At 46.7% G+C, this 14585-nt stretch overlaps 1 protein-coding gene across 2 annotated transcripts in view; it reads right to left on the reverse strand.

Moving 5' to 3' along the window:
• Nucleotides 1–12600, reverse strand: part of CDH13 (cadherin 13) — a 1022481-nt gene extending 1009881 nt beyond the window's left edge. Inside the window, exon 1 of one of the 2 annotated variants that reach the window (XM_027619214.2) lies at nt 12367–12600. In XM_027619214.2, coding sequence (XP_027475015.1) covers nt 12367–12411 — 45 coding nt within the window. In that variant the 5' untranslated portion in view covers nt 12412–12600. The remainder of the gene's footprint in view (nt 1–12366) is intronic. The other variant, XM_027619213.1, reaches the window with a different exon arrangement.
• Nucleotides 12601–14585: the final 1985 nt, after the last annotated feature.

Below are 14585 nucleotides of genomic sequence, written 5' to 3' on the forward strand. Positions count from 1 at the left end.
CCTGTCATGCCTCTCTATTTTTCTGCTCAGGACTTTTCCAAAACCATGGTTGCTCCCCCAGAGCCACAAAGGCTCATCAGGGAAGCACAGAGAAATTAATGGTGCCAGGGGCCACCCTCGATCAATGGAAGATGGGCATAGTGGATATACACCCCAGCCTCCTACCCAGCAAAGGGACTCTTCTGAAGCAAGTTTTACACAATTCTTCTGAGGGGCCCCAGCAGTAATGAGCCCCAGCTGCCTATGACAGTAACCAGCTCAACGACACGCTCTTTGTTGGCTTTCCTTCTTTCTTATTCCTCACTTCTGTGTCTTAGAATCATCTCTCAGATTAGCTCCCTGCATCCAAGCCTATATCCCCATCACTGTTTGGAGGAATGCAACCTAAGATACAGTGTTTAACACCAATACACTTTTGGGTGGCGAGGAAGTCTTAAAAATTGTAGTCCAGATAATTACTACAAAAGCCAAATTATTATATATTTTAGTGGTTGTCTGAGAATTGTGTTCCTTAGTTAATCTTTACTTTGATCCAAGTTAACATGGAATAATCCCATGGTACTGTCTTCCTAAAGAAGTATTACATCCTCATGGTAACAACAGGCCAGAGAAAATGTCTGGTTTCTCTCCCTGGCCTTGACCCTCTCCCAATTTGACCAGCTGGTGAGGTGGCTAATGCTTTTGATCAGAAGTTGGCTAACTACAGCCCGAGGGCCAAATCCAGCTCTGCCTGTTTTTCTAAATAAAGTTTTACTGGAACAGAGCCCAGCCCATTTGTTCACATTTTGGGTGTGACTGTTTTTATGCTACAGTGATAGTGTTGAGTAATGGCAAAAGAGACATATATTTATCCTACAGACATATATTTATTCTTTACAGAAAAAAGATTACATACCTGTAGTTTAAATCTTTGGTTGCCATATTTTTAGATTCCCAAAAGCAAAATTTCAAGAAAAACAAAAAATAGAGAATGGACAAAGTTTTGCCAACAACACTTTTCCACTCTATTTACCATGATAAATAGAAGACAAAAAAGATAGGCAGTTAGTTAATTTCTTTTTACAAACAATAGGACGTTTCATCCCTAAAAAGTAGAAAGGTCATTGCATCAGAACAATGAACTTTCTATCCCAAGAGAGGGCTGTGGATAAACTCAGAACAACTGCTTATCCCATTTTAACTGTTTTACAGCACCATCACTATCCAAAATGATTGTATTTACTTCTTCTTGCTGTTTACTGTCTTTCTCCCCCATTAGAACATAGACTCCATGAGGGCAGGCAAACTTGTCTTTCTTAATAATTGCTGCTCACCCAGTTTAAAGCATCATGCTTGAGATACAGTGGTTGATCAGTTAATATTTGTTAAATGAATGACTTAAACATGAAATGTACAGATTGGAGTTCACAGATCCAAATGTCCTGAGAAGGGCAGAAATGCAAGGCCTCCATGAGGACCGGTAAGGACTAGGTCCAAGGGAGGAATATGTACATCTACCTGCACAGGGGCTCTGTGAGTGCTCCCTGTTCTGTCGCCAGTGTGTAAGACAGTGCCAGGCACATAACAGGCATTCAGCAAATGTTCATGGAATCAATCGTTAGCCTGACTAAAGGCACTTAAATTGAAAAAGGGGGAAAAAAAGAAAACTCTTTTGGTAAAACAGAACTACACTTGAGGTTAGATTCAGTTCCGTTGCAATGCCCGATAGATCGGTTTGTCTCAATATAGCTACAGGCTGTATATTTCTCATTTCCTATGGATTAGGGAAAATGTTATTGTAGACAGTAGCACTCAGGATACACTGGAGCTCCTTGGCACTCCTGGGGGTAATGCCATCCAGCCTTAGAGCTCAGCAGCAGGCAGGAAACTGCCAGCAAATTTACCTCCAGAGAATTTACCTGGGCTGGAAGCTACAGAGGCACCACACCCTAGCTGAGTCCTGTGTGGCTATTCCTAGTAAGGTGGCCATTCTTGCTGGGTGAAATAGTATGGGTAGGTTGTTTGCCCCTGGTCAAAAACAAGGACTCAGTGACAACACAAATAACCCTGGGCTAACCCAGGTTGCAACCATTAAGCCAGACAGGAGATCCAGGTTCCAGGTCTACTTTTAGACCCCAGGAATTCAAAAATGGGGTTACTACATGCAGCCATTTTTGACTCCAGGAGAGCCAGAAAACAAAATAGTCAAAGGAGAAAATTCTTACATCATTTGAGGGGATGAGGAAGGAAGCTTTTATACATGAGTGAAATGAGGAAAATGCACATGCACAGGAATCAGAAATGCATGGGGGAGATGAACCATGAAAGATGATGGACTCTGAAAAGCAAACTGAGGGTTCTACAGGGGAGGGGGGTGGGGGGATGGGTTAGCCTGGTGATGGGTATTAAAGAGGGCACATTCGCAAACAATGAATCATGGAACACTACATCAAAAACTAATGATGTAATGTATGGTGATTAATATAACATAATAATAAAAAAATACAAAAAAAAAAAAAGAAAAAGAAAGAAATGCATGGGTTCAATCCCTGGTCCCAGTTCTTAGTGGCTGTGTGGCCTTAGGCAAATGACTCAACCACTCTGAACTTCTTTCCATTGTATATAAAATGAGGATAAGAATAATTGTCCCTAAGTGTTGCAATACAGATTTGACATAATATATGCAACCAGCACATAGCAATAAATTGTACAGTATATTTACTACAGGTATTTTGATATATTTTAAATAATAATCATAAGTGCTCATAGTACTAATATGTACACCCCCACACACGCTGCCCTGATAAAGCCTCCGGGGAAACAGCTGCTAAGAAGATACATCTAGAAGATAAGATCCCACCAGATCAAATGATTTTATGAGGCATGAAATCCCCAGGGGAAGGATCTTTGGGGAGCTACCAGTATGGGAATTGGCAAATCCTTCCCCAGAGAGCAAACTTTATTTTTTTTTAATGTCTATGCATTTTAAAGATGCAAGCATTTTTTTCCCCTCTGAATTAGTTAGATGATCAAGGCCGAGGCCCCATGGTACCTGCAAGCTACAAGTTCCCTTGGAGCAGAGCATGTGAAAGTTAATACAACCAACATTCCTTTAGCACCCAGCATTTGCCAATCATGGATGAAGTCACAAGCATATACTTATTTAACTAAAACCCTGCTGGGCGGGTATAGGTGTTCTCTCTCCTTGTTCAGACACAGGAGGAAACAAAAGAAAACGCAGCATGCAAATGGCCAGGATTCAAACTCACTTCTTAAAACCCCAGAAGTCTCCCTAACTCTCCTAAGCAATCTGAGACGTCTGCTCCTATGAGTCCTGGCAGACCATGGGCCCTGGTTCACCTCCAGCACTTTCCCTATTCGGGACCAGGTATGTATTCATCTCTGAATTCCAAGCTGGCACCATTCTTGGCACTGGGTAGATTTTAATAATTATGGGGAGAAAGAAGAAAGGATGGATAGAAGCGGGGCAGGGAGGACGGGAAGGATGGGAGGGAAGGCAGAGCAATCGCCCCTTCAACGCTGTGTGGGTCCCTGTTGTTTCCTAGAGTAACAATGACCAAGTTTGTGTTATTTCACAAAAAACATCAAAAGATGTTTTTTATTTATTTATTTGAGAGAGAGCGAGCATGGGGGTGGTGGGCAGAGGGAGAGGGAGAGGGAGAAGCATGTTCCCCGCTGAGCAGGGAGCCCCATGTGCGGCTCCATCCCAGGACCCCGGGATCATGACCTGAGCCGAAGGCGGACACTTAACTGACTGAGCCGCCCAGGCGCCCCACAAAATATATTTTCTTGTTTCTTAACGGCTGCCCCCGGTAGATGGCAACTCCCGTGAGAACATGGCCTATGTCCACCTTGTTTACCTGTGAATTCCCTAAGTGCCTCAATAAAGGCAGACACCTGTGCATCCCCCACCTTCTGAGGAGAGAGTGCCTGTGCCACTTTTTTTTTTTTTTTTAAGAGAAGCCAGTTGTTATACATTTACCAACATACCACTCCCTGGCACCCCCCTTAAGATTCTGCTACTCCACCTGGAAATGTAAGGGTCACTAAGGCCACATCCAACATGCTGAAATGAAGACTTGTTAACAATCGCAAAGTGATTGCTGAAAGTAGTAGATCATTATTTGCTCCATGTAAGAAATATTTCTAGTGCTGCTGATTGAATGTTCAAGAAACGATTAAAGGGTTTGGCAATGTTTCTCCCAAATATCTTTTGCGTGAAAAGCCTCAGAGATTGGTTAATTATAGAGGCTACACATCAGTCTCTCTAGACAAGGGCATTTCGAAGCCCCCATTGTGCCCATCCCAGATGCGAGCACAGACTGGATCTGTGGGCATTAGTGTAACGGGGGCCTGGGACGCCTCTCCGGAGCAGCATTACTGCGGCCTGGCTAACACCCCCACGGAAAGGGCCCTCAGACCCTGTCTATAATGTCAAACACCTGGGTTCCTTGTTTGGGCAATTGGCAGGAAGCTGCCAACTGAAAGAGTCAGAACTCAAGCTTTCTCCTTAACTGCTCCCTGGCCCTTGCTCTGCCATCTCCGAACCCAGCTACACGGCGCTGCCAGGTTCTGCCCTTACTGTCTCTTGGATGCTCTGAGTGGTACATCTATTTCCCTCGGTTGCACTGCCACTCTCATGATCTCAGGCCTGAACTGGCTTCTCCCTTCCGCTCGTACCCAGCGTCAATCCATCTGCTACACTGCAGCCAGGGTGACCTTTTCAAAATGGAAATCTGACCTTGTCACACTACACCTTCCCCTTGTTACTTTCAATGGCTGCCCATTGCTCCAGGACAAACACCAGAATCCCTGTGGTGGTTGCCAAAGCCCCAGGGCCTCTGGCACTACTCCACGGCTCCTGAGATCATCCTCTTTCCCCTATGCAGTATTTCTTCCTGCACAGAGACTCCCCCCAGACTGTACCTTCTGCCTGGAATGCTTTTCCCTGCCTACACCTTCCGGTGTTCCCTTGTCTGTAAGCCTCACTACTCCTCCAGACTGTGGCTCAAGCATCAGGCTATGAAGGAAGCCTCCCAGGTCCTTCATCTGAATCTAATGCCTTCCTTATATTCACTCACTCATTCATTCATTCATTCATTCATTCATGTTTGCCGAAGGCCGGCTGCACACCAGCACTGTTCTAGGCCCTGGAGATGCAGAAGCAAACTGATCAGACAGTAGTATGTGCTCTAATGGAGCTTATATTTTAGTGGGGGAGAAAGGCACAGATGAGCAAAACACACAGGATGGCACACCTCACACAACTGCATTTTCTTCCATCATAGCAGTTGCCTCTATTTTGAATTATTTCTGAATTGACAGGGATCTCCCCTGCCAGGGGATCTCTCAGGATCTTAACCCCAAGAGAGCAGAGGCTGGGTCGGCCTCACTAGTAGCTGTAACCTGAGCACATAGTAGGTCCTCCGTGGACAACACAGATATTGACTGAGTCCACTTAGCCCCAGGTAAATCTCCCTGAAGTTAAGTTACCTGAGTGCTTGGGGTTTAGGAAGGACAGCCCCTAATGACTGAATCCCTAATGCCTCCCTGCCCTTTGGGAAGATTTCCTGCAGCCCCTCTGGCTGTAATTCTGAGTCAGAGCAGGAGTCAGCAAACTTTTTTTGTAAAGGGTCAAATAGTAAATATTTTAGGCTTTGTGGGCCATATGGTGTCAACCCTGTTGTTATAACACAAGCTCCGCCAGAGACAATTATATAAATGAATGGGCATGGCTACAGTCCAATAAAACTATTTATAAAAACAGGTGGCAGGCAAGAATTGGCCCATAGGCCACAGTTTACAACCCCTGAGTTAGATGATCCCAGATGCCCAGCAGCTTATGGCAGCTGAAGGCAGAGCCTGTGTGGCCTGAGACAGCTCTGGGTTCTGCTGCCAGGGTCCAGCCACTTTCTGCAGGCCCTACATCAGTTGACAGGGAGATGACCACAGAAGCTCAAGCTTCGGGCATTTGCAGGCACCATCTCGTGCAGCACATGGAAAAGCAGTTCCCTGCCACTGCCAGAGGAAAGAGACTTTGGCCTGGAGGCCACATAAGGCAGGGATGGAGGCTTCCACATTCCTTGCAGGGTCCCCAGGCTCCTCCAGAGGCTGAGCTCATTTCCTGGCCCTGCCCAGGCATGTGGCAGGGCTGCTCTCAGCTGAGCAGCTGCTGCCCTCCACCCCAGCCCAGCCTACACTCAGCTGGGAGACACAGGGGCTTTGTGCTTCTGTAACAGATTGGGTGACGCTGGGGCCTTTGAAATGAGACATGACATGTCAAAACGTGCCTATTGCTAATGCTAATTTTCAGGAATTTGACTTCTGTTGGCAAGTGACAGAGGAAAAACAATCACTTTTTTTTTTTTTTTGGTATGTGTGTGTAATTATATTTACCCTGATCTTTGGGATCTGAGGCTATGGAAAACAAGTTATCGGAGGCCCACCTATTTGTAGGGGATGGGTGGACAGATTAATCGAGGATTTATGGAGGCAGAGGACATTAATTCTAGCATTAACACTATATGAAGACTACGTTGGGTGTTAACTGTTAAAAGCAGTTATAAGAACATTACACAAATTCCAGTAGGTGGTAGAGGTGACAATGTCCCGTGTACAAAAGTACTCTAGGCAACAAAGCTACGGAGCTAACATTACCCTGAAGTTATAAATACTCTGAAAGCTAACTCAGTGCTCTGAGAGTCCCCTGCAGGGCTGAGTACAAGAAGTTATTGTGAGGTTTTGATGATACTCACATTGCGGGTGAGCAACACTGTGGGAATGACAATGCTCAGACTGCCACCGTATTCCAAGGGTACTGATGCTTTTGGTATAACACTTGGCACAGTGCACTGGGGCCCACCTATTATCCAGTACTCCCAGAGTCCCTTGACTGCAACGTTTTGGGTGTACCAACACTCTGGTGTACCCACATCGGTTTTCCTCAAAGCTGTAGTGTGTCATTCCTCTGGGTGTAACTGTTACTCATGGAACAATAATCTGGGTGTCCTGGTGCTCTGGGTACCCCTAGTCACCCAATAGCACTGACAGCAGTAATGTTCTCAGGATGGAGGTGTGGATCCCCTTCATCATGTTCTTCCAAAGCAAGTCTCAACCCAGTTCAATCATAGCGATCAGAAAGAGGCCTGTCCCTTCCTTTTCAAGTAGCCTCTCACTAAAAACTTGACTATATCAATTTGATTAAGCCTCAAAATTTGTGAAAGCAGAAGTACCCAACACAAACGGCTATGGGGCAAGTGGGTAAAAATAAGTGAGTACAACTGGCTGGATGAGTAGTGGGGACTGGTAGGGACTGTGTCCTTCTTAAAGGGGGCAGTAGTAACTCTGCTCTAGTGAAATGTGGCCAAGCAGGAATGAAGCTCTAGGACTGCCTGGCCTTCTGACATTTTAAGAAATGCAAGAAACCTGGATTTTTTTAATTTACAATTTCCCACTTTTCAAAACATTTGGTCAAACAAGATACATCCATGGGTTACACTTAGCCTGTGGCTGCTACTTTGCACCTTTTGCCCAGAAGCCAGAGTTGTAGAATTGGGATGGATGAGCTTTAGCTCCACCAAGCAGGTATCTTAAGGTTCAACCTGCTAAGCCAAAGAGTGACCCATTCACTAACATGAGCCCTGGCTTAGTCTGTGTCTCAAGTTTGAAATGTCATTTCTTTTCCTCCTTAGTCGGCCCTTAGCTGCTTCCCTCAGTAGAGATAAGAAATTGCTTTCTACCCTAACCCTAGCATAAAGCCACTACTTAGTGCCTACTGAAGGGGAGCCTACAGTCCAGCCCGTCATCGTTTGCGCTGTCTGCTCAGGGAGGTGGAGTCAGGCCTGGGATCCCTAGGTAGCTACAGAGGAGACAGGCTGCAGGGGATTGTATTGGCAGCATCATTCAAGAGGGTCAGATTCTCTCAGGCGCGTGGGCATCTTGCCCACAGCTAAGTGGAAACAATGCCAAAACCACTGGTTACTTGATTTGATTCTGCCCAACTGATTATTGTAATTGGATGACAGACATATTTCCCTCTCCTTTTCAACTGATGCTGTAGGGTGTGCGAATCTGGCTCATGAGTCATTCTTCTGGGTAGTTACCTAATGGGGAAGATTATCTCCTTTCACAGGCGAGCTATGCCTGCCTTTTGGCTGCCTAAAGAGTAAAACCAGGTCCAAACAAAATCAAATGCCAGGAAATTTCAGAACTTCCCCACATTTCATATGGCATTGTCTACAAAGGTCTTTCAAACGTTCCCTGCTCTATTACTCAGAGGGGGTACATAGTTGCAGAATAAAACAGAAAAGAACTAACTACAATAGGCAATAAAGGAGGAAAGATACTCAGTGCAAAATGGCAGGACTTCTCACCGGGGGCGCTCGTAGCAAGTAATTGGGAATAAGGAGAATAGTTGGGTTTTGATGGAGCTACTACACTGAAGTTCTTTAAAATACATAAGCTGTAGATTCAGAATTTTGTAATGCTGTGAATGGAGCCCTCTTCTGGAGAAATTTTTCAACAGGTATTAAAATAAGATCAAAACACACAGAGATGGACATACACAAAGAAGTAGGAAATACTGTGGCTATGTAGATAATGTGATGTTCACTGAACCCAGAGTTTGTCATTTTCCTTCCCTTCCACCTAAGAGAAATTAACTGGACTCTCCAAACAACTGTCTTTTTGGAAGGAGGGAAAGAAAGATGGATAGTCTCAAGAACCTAGATGCACTTTTACCTAAACAGTGAACCTCAAACTGAGATTCAGTGCACACAAGCAAATGCTGGTATTTATATGCTGCAGTTACTGGGTACGTTGGTTTGCTGGGCAATGCCACTGTAACACATAGGAGATACTTCTAGAAGGAAATAGATTTTATTTAATGGAAAACCCAAGAGCTAAAGATAGAAAAGGAGAGAAGGGAGGGAGGCAGAGCAGAAGAGATTAGCTAAGATGACTGTTGGGCTTTTAATATAGACTGTGGCATTACATAAACTCCAGATCACATATTCAGCCTTGCAGTTTATTAAATCTCTTTGGGGACTTGCTAAAAAAATTGTTCAGACATGTGAACTCTACCACTTTGATTCTTTTCACAACTTATGTCTCTCTTTCCCCAGTGCTTTTGAAATCTTACGGGCTGCCACATGTTGAAGCCATTCCAGGGCAGGGGGTACTCTCTGCCACTCCCGTAGTCTTTTCTCCTTATCACAACGGTTCTGCAAATAAACACTTCCCTGAACATATAATAAATGGTGTTTCAGAAAACAGATTCTCATTTAAAATCCTGAAAATCAAGATTCTGACTCCAAAAAAGAACTCCCCATTTTAAATCAACATCTCAGAATTCTGTGGAACATTTTTGGTCACTCCCAAGTGACTGCTCTCCAAACCTGAACCACTCCCTAAAATTCTAATTCTTGGGGGATTACTCATTCATTGTTAGAACTTTTGGCTAATTGTAAGTGATACCCAAATGGGGGTGGGGGGTGGGAATCATACTTACATAAGTGTAATTTCTATGTCAGGACTCCTTGATCTGTGCCACATTCATTATTTATCATAGCTAAATGCCAGAGGCCACTTCTGGGACAGCCCTTCCCAAAACATCCCAGGGGAGAAGAGAGGTGACTGTTCCTTGACTTTGCCAGCTTCCAGCCATTGTTGCTTAGAATTCTTCCCCCTTCCAAAATGCCTAAAACAGCAACCAGCCAATAACCGTACAGAGACTGATGGCTCCCAAAGCCGGACCCAGAGTATTACAACTGCAGTGGAAAACACATACATGCTTGCCTGAACACCACTTAGGACCAAGTGACTAATTTGCTTTTATTACATTGTTTTTCTCTTTCTTCTGTTTCCTCTCTGCCTTGAGAAAGTTTTGTCTTTGCTTGTTGACTCAAAGCCTCCAAGACTTTCCCCACTTTTCCCTACAGCACACAGAGCTGTGCACTTGAACCTCTTGCCGATTAAGTGAATTGCACCAAAATTATTTCTCTGCAAGGTGCTGTTGCAATCAGGATATCAATTAGTGTACTAATGTGGACATTTGCTCTGATTATGCATAACAATCTAAGAGAGAAATAAGCCTCAGAGAACAGGCAATTCAATTCCCGGGAAAACCTCTGCTTCCCCATGCTAAGGAACTGAGTGAGCTGACAGCCTTCAGACCCACCTGTGCCATCTGGGCCCAGCAAGACAAGACACACCAGTTGCTTTACAAAAGGTATCACGTGAGAAGCCCCTAGTGCACAGGGACTGCTGGGTGCTGCCATGTGGTCTGCCTTGCTCAAAGGGAGGAATAACTTTGGCCAAGCCCTGGAATCCTATCTGAGGTCCAAGCATGCTGAGAGAGAAAAGGACTGTAAAGTCCTGGGGAAAGGCTGTGGTAAGTGCTCCCAGACACTAATGGTTCCCAGTGTGCCAGGCCTCATGGTAAATGCATTACCTAGGACATCCTGTTGAATGCAATTAATTTGCCTGGCAATCTCAGGAAGGTGATAAGATTATTTTACAGTGGGGAATCAGAAAGCTCAGAGATACTAAACAACTTGCCCAGGGTGGTACCACCAGCATATGGCAGAGAGGATCTGTCTGAATCAGAGGCATATTCTGAACCACCCTACAAAATGGGGATATATATACATACATACAGCCTCAGGGACAGTCAGACTCCAGAAAGTCTAGAAAACTGGTTCACAGACAGACACAGAATTTGTGGCAGGACTTAAGGTTACAGGGACCCCCAAGAGAATCAGCCAGCAAAGCCCTGGTGTTAGAGGAGTATAACTGCACAGTCCTGAATGGGCGCTGTGTATCCAGGGAGGACAGAAATCCTAAGTGGGGGAGGGGCTCAGCAGCCCAGCACCTCACCCTGCCCCCAGGCACTAGCATCCACCCAGTAACCCCCACTTTACATCATTTCCATGGTCACAGCGTTCCTGGGACACTGAACCATTTCCAAAGTCTAACCCCAACATTGATCTAGCAGTGGCCTCCCTTAGAAGGCTGCAGTGTATCCCCACATCCCAGCCAGCCCTTGCCTGGGATCCTAGCTGCCTCACCAACCCCCCCTTACCCAGCACTCACAGGTGTGCCTGTTCCCCTGGCACTCAGGAGTCCTGGACAGGAACTCAACACCCATCCCTAGCACCCAAAGGCACTCCCTTGTCTCCTTCCCTCCTCTCTGTCGGCCCTGCCTTGATCTTACCCACCCACTTGTAAGCTGCCACCTCATCCGGAGTCCCATGGGCTTCACAGGAGGCCTTGGGGGACCGGGTCACAGTGCTCTCAGAACCTACAGGCCCCAGAGCAGGGCTGGGCGTGCCCCTCGGCTGCCAGCACCTCTGGTCTGGCCTCCTCGGAGTACTGCTTTCCTGCACACAAACTTCCTTAGATCTTCGAGATACAAAGGTGGTTGCCCAAGAACGAAGTCTCCATCGCACCCCAACCCCCACCCTCTCTGGGGTCACCGGCCCTTCCCTTGTGCCTCAGCGCTCTGAGGGTTAACAGGCAGCTGCAGCCCTGGTGGGCAAGGCTTGAACTTTTCTCTGCGCTCCGCGCCCGCCCGGGGAAGACAGCAGAGGCGGCAGTCGGGGCTCAGAGCCGGAGCTCCAGCTGGCTGGACAAAAGGGGCGCGGGGGCTGGGGCCTGCGTCCTGGCGGGGAGGGGTGACGGAGGTGGGGGGGAGACGCGCTCCCATCCCGAGGTCGAGAAGGAAAAGAACCCCGATGCGGGCGCGGCCAGAGCCAGGCGCCTTTGAACGACAGCAGCAGCCGGGCTGCAGCGCAGCGCTAGGCTGGTGTGAGGCGCCTTCCCTAGCGCCGCTGGGCTGGGCGAGGGGGCCCGAGCGCCCCGGGAAGTCGGCAATGCCAGGCCGGCCTCTCCAGCCCGGCAGCCAGCAATCCGGACCGGAGCCGCGCTTCCTCGCCCGGCGCTGCGCTGGGGGAAACCACGACTCCTTGGAGTCGCCTCCAACTGAGTCTTTCTCCAATGCATGAGATGAGCCTCCGGAGGAGACGAATCAAAGTTACCCCACTTGATGTAGGCGAGAATGTCGCCCCTGCTTACAAAAAAAAAAAAAAAAAAAAGGGACTCGGGAGCTCTCGCCTCCTCCCACAAACGTACACACACACACACACACACACACACACACACACACACACACAGGGAACCCGGAGTGCGAAACCAGGGTCCCCCTAGGATCTCCTGGGCTGTGAATGACCTCCCTTTGAGCCCTAGGCTTTTTTCGCCGCCGCGCCCCAGAGTCTCCCGACCCCCGAAAGCCCCCTAGCCCTGCCCGCGCCAGGCGATCCGAATGCAGAAACGGGGCGCGGGGTGCACCCCACAGCCCTTCTTCCCTACCTGGGACAGGAGAACGCACAGAAGGAGCGGAGTTCTCGGCTGCATTTTGCCCGACTAGAAGCGCCCGGCGGCGTTTTCATTCATGCACTTGGCTGCACTGAGCATATTTTCCGTGGGAGCCAGGCTTTGAGGAGAGGCTCTGCCTCACCAGCCAGCCAACTTCCCAAATAGATCAGCGGCAGCATCACGAAAGCATTGGGTAGAGGCTGATGACCAGGACCAATGGCTTTACAAGACGGATTCCTTCATAAAGCTCCCTCGTTTTGCATGGCAGATACAGGGTGAGCACCTCGCACAGAGCAAGCCCCTCGGAGGAGGTAGCCCTTTTGCTTTTTTGGACTGCTGGGGCCCAGCCACACAAATCACGCTGGGCAACGCCAGCCGATTCCACTTTTGCAGAGAATGGAATTGCACCGGGGACTAGCAAACACTTCCAGCCCAGTGCAAAAAGATTCTCTTTATTAAAATGGTAATAAGATCCACTTTAATTCCAATAAATCAAATAAAATGACCCCAGCTGTTCTAACCCTTTCCATGCCTGGGAAGACTTAGCAGTGGATTTTTTTTTTCCTCTTTCTTTCTTTCTTTCTTTCTTTCTTTCTTTCTTTCTTCCTTTCTTCTCCTAATGTGGCCCAAGTCATGATGGTGTTTGGTGTTTCCTAGCCATCTCACAAATCACAAAGACGACAGATCAATTCTCGCTTGCAGAAAAAAAAAAACCATCAAGAGGCAATAGATTTTATTAACTGCTCAGGTGAGAGTCTGACTGGCCACCTATTCCACAAATGTGCATCTGCCACCAAATTTGGAGCCATGATTTAAGGAAACTTTTTTTTTCTATATGAATGTGATTTTTCAGAAGTTCCTACCAATCTCCAGGGACTGAGAATAGTCATAACCGCTGCTCAAGAGGTTTTATAAGTGGTGGTGCTATAGAAATAAGGATAAGAGGGATATATAGGTCTACCTTTCCCAGTAGGAATCTAAGAATATGCAGTAAAGATCTCACTTTGTCATTTCCACGCAGCCTCCTTCTAAAAAGGATTTAAGGTATTTTAAAATAAAAGACATTTGTGCAGAACTGATGCAGCCAAAATAAAAAAAAAATCTAGGCTGGGAGGAAAAAATTCAGAAAACTGAAATGCTAAACCAAAACTCTAGTATCTTTGCCCTGATTTGGATCTGAGCTTCCTGGTGGCCAAAGCAATAACAGAAACATGTAAATTATGTAGTTCTTATTATAGAAAAATGTACACAAATATCTACTGACGAAATTTACCCCTGGAGCTGAATACTAGAATACACGTATTACACCACATCTAATATAGCAGGACACTGAGCAATGGACTATGCTGAGACCCAGTGGATTGGGCTGTATTCCCAGCATCTGGCACAGGGCCTAGAACATGGAGACAGTCATCAGTGTGTGTTAAATAGATGTCTAGACCTAATCAAAGTGGCAGAGGGTGGGTGGCACAGAGTCTGGAGCCACACTACCTAAGCTTAACCCCCAGATCTGTCTCAGACAAGTAAATTACTCAGACTCTCTGTGCCTAATTTTGTTCATTAAAGAGAATATAAATCCTACTGAACTTATAAGATTGTGGTGAGGATTAAGTGACAAAATAACCACTCAATAAATGTAAATGGGTGCCCTTTTTAAAATTCCTTCACTGCCAGCTCTTTAGTCCCAAGATCACCTCACGTGGTCCCAAGGTCACGGAAGAAGTTGCGATGCTATCCAACTTCCCGGCTACATTAGCCAGAGCTGGCCTAACAGATGGCAATGTTGCCCAAAAGCCCTCCAGAAAAGCCCAGGAAAGGGGGATGTTGCTGCTTCCTCCAGTCTCTTCAACTTTCCATCCTCTTGCCTAAGTAGGCACTGGTCCTGAACCTTTGAGAGGGGCAGTCATGATGTATATAGATATGACTGCCCCCTTTTGGAACTCACGTGTGTGGAGACCTATACCCATGATGCCTACCAATAAGAGCAAAATGGGGTATTTTGGAACCAGGCAGGCTTCAAATCAAGGCATCCTGAAATACCCTGGTTTTTCTCCATTCCACAGCAGGAGTCATCTTGTCAGTCAGGGGCCAGCTGAGCTAAGCCCACGGATTCAGCAGACACAAAAGCAGACAGAGACCAGAGGACAGCTTGGGAGATGATAAACCACTAGAAGGGATAAAGAGGCAGAAATCATCCAGCCATGTTTCCACAA

This window comes from Zalophus californianus, chromosome 17 (genome assembly GCF_009762305.2).
Source record: "Zalophus californianus isolate mZalCal1 chromosome 17, mZalCal1.pri.v2, whole genome shotgun sequence".
Taxonomy (NCBI): domain Eukaryota; kingdom Metazoa; phylum Chordata; class Mammalia; order Carnivora; family Otariidae; genus Zalophus; species Zalophus californianus.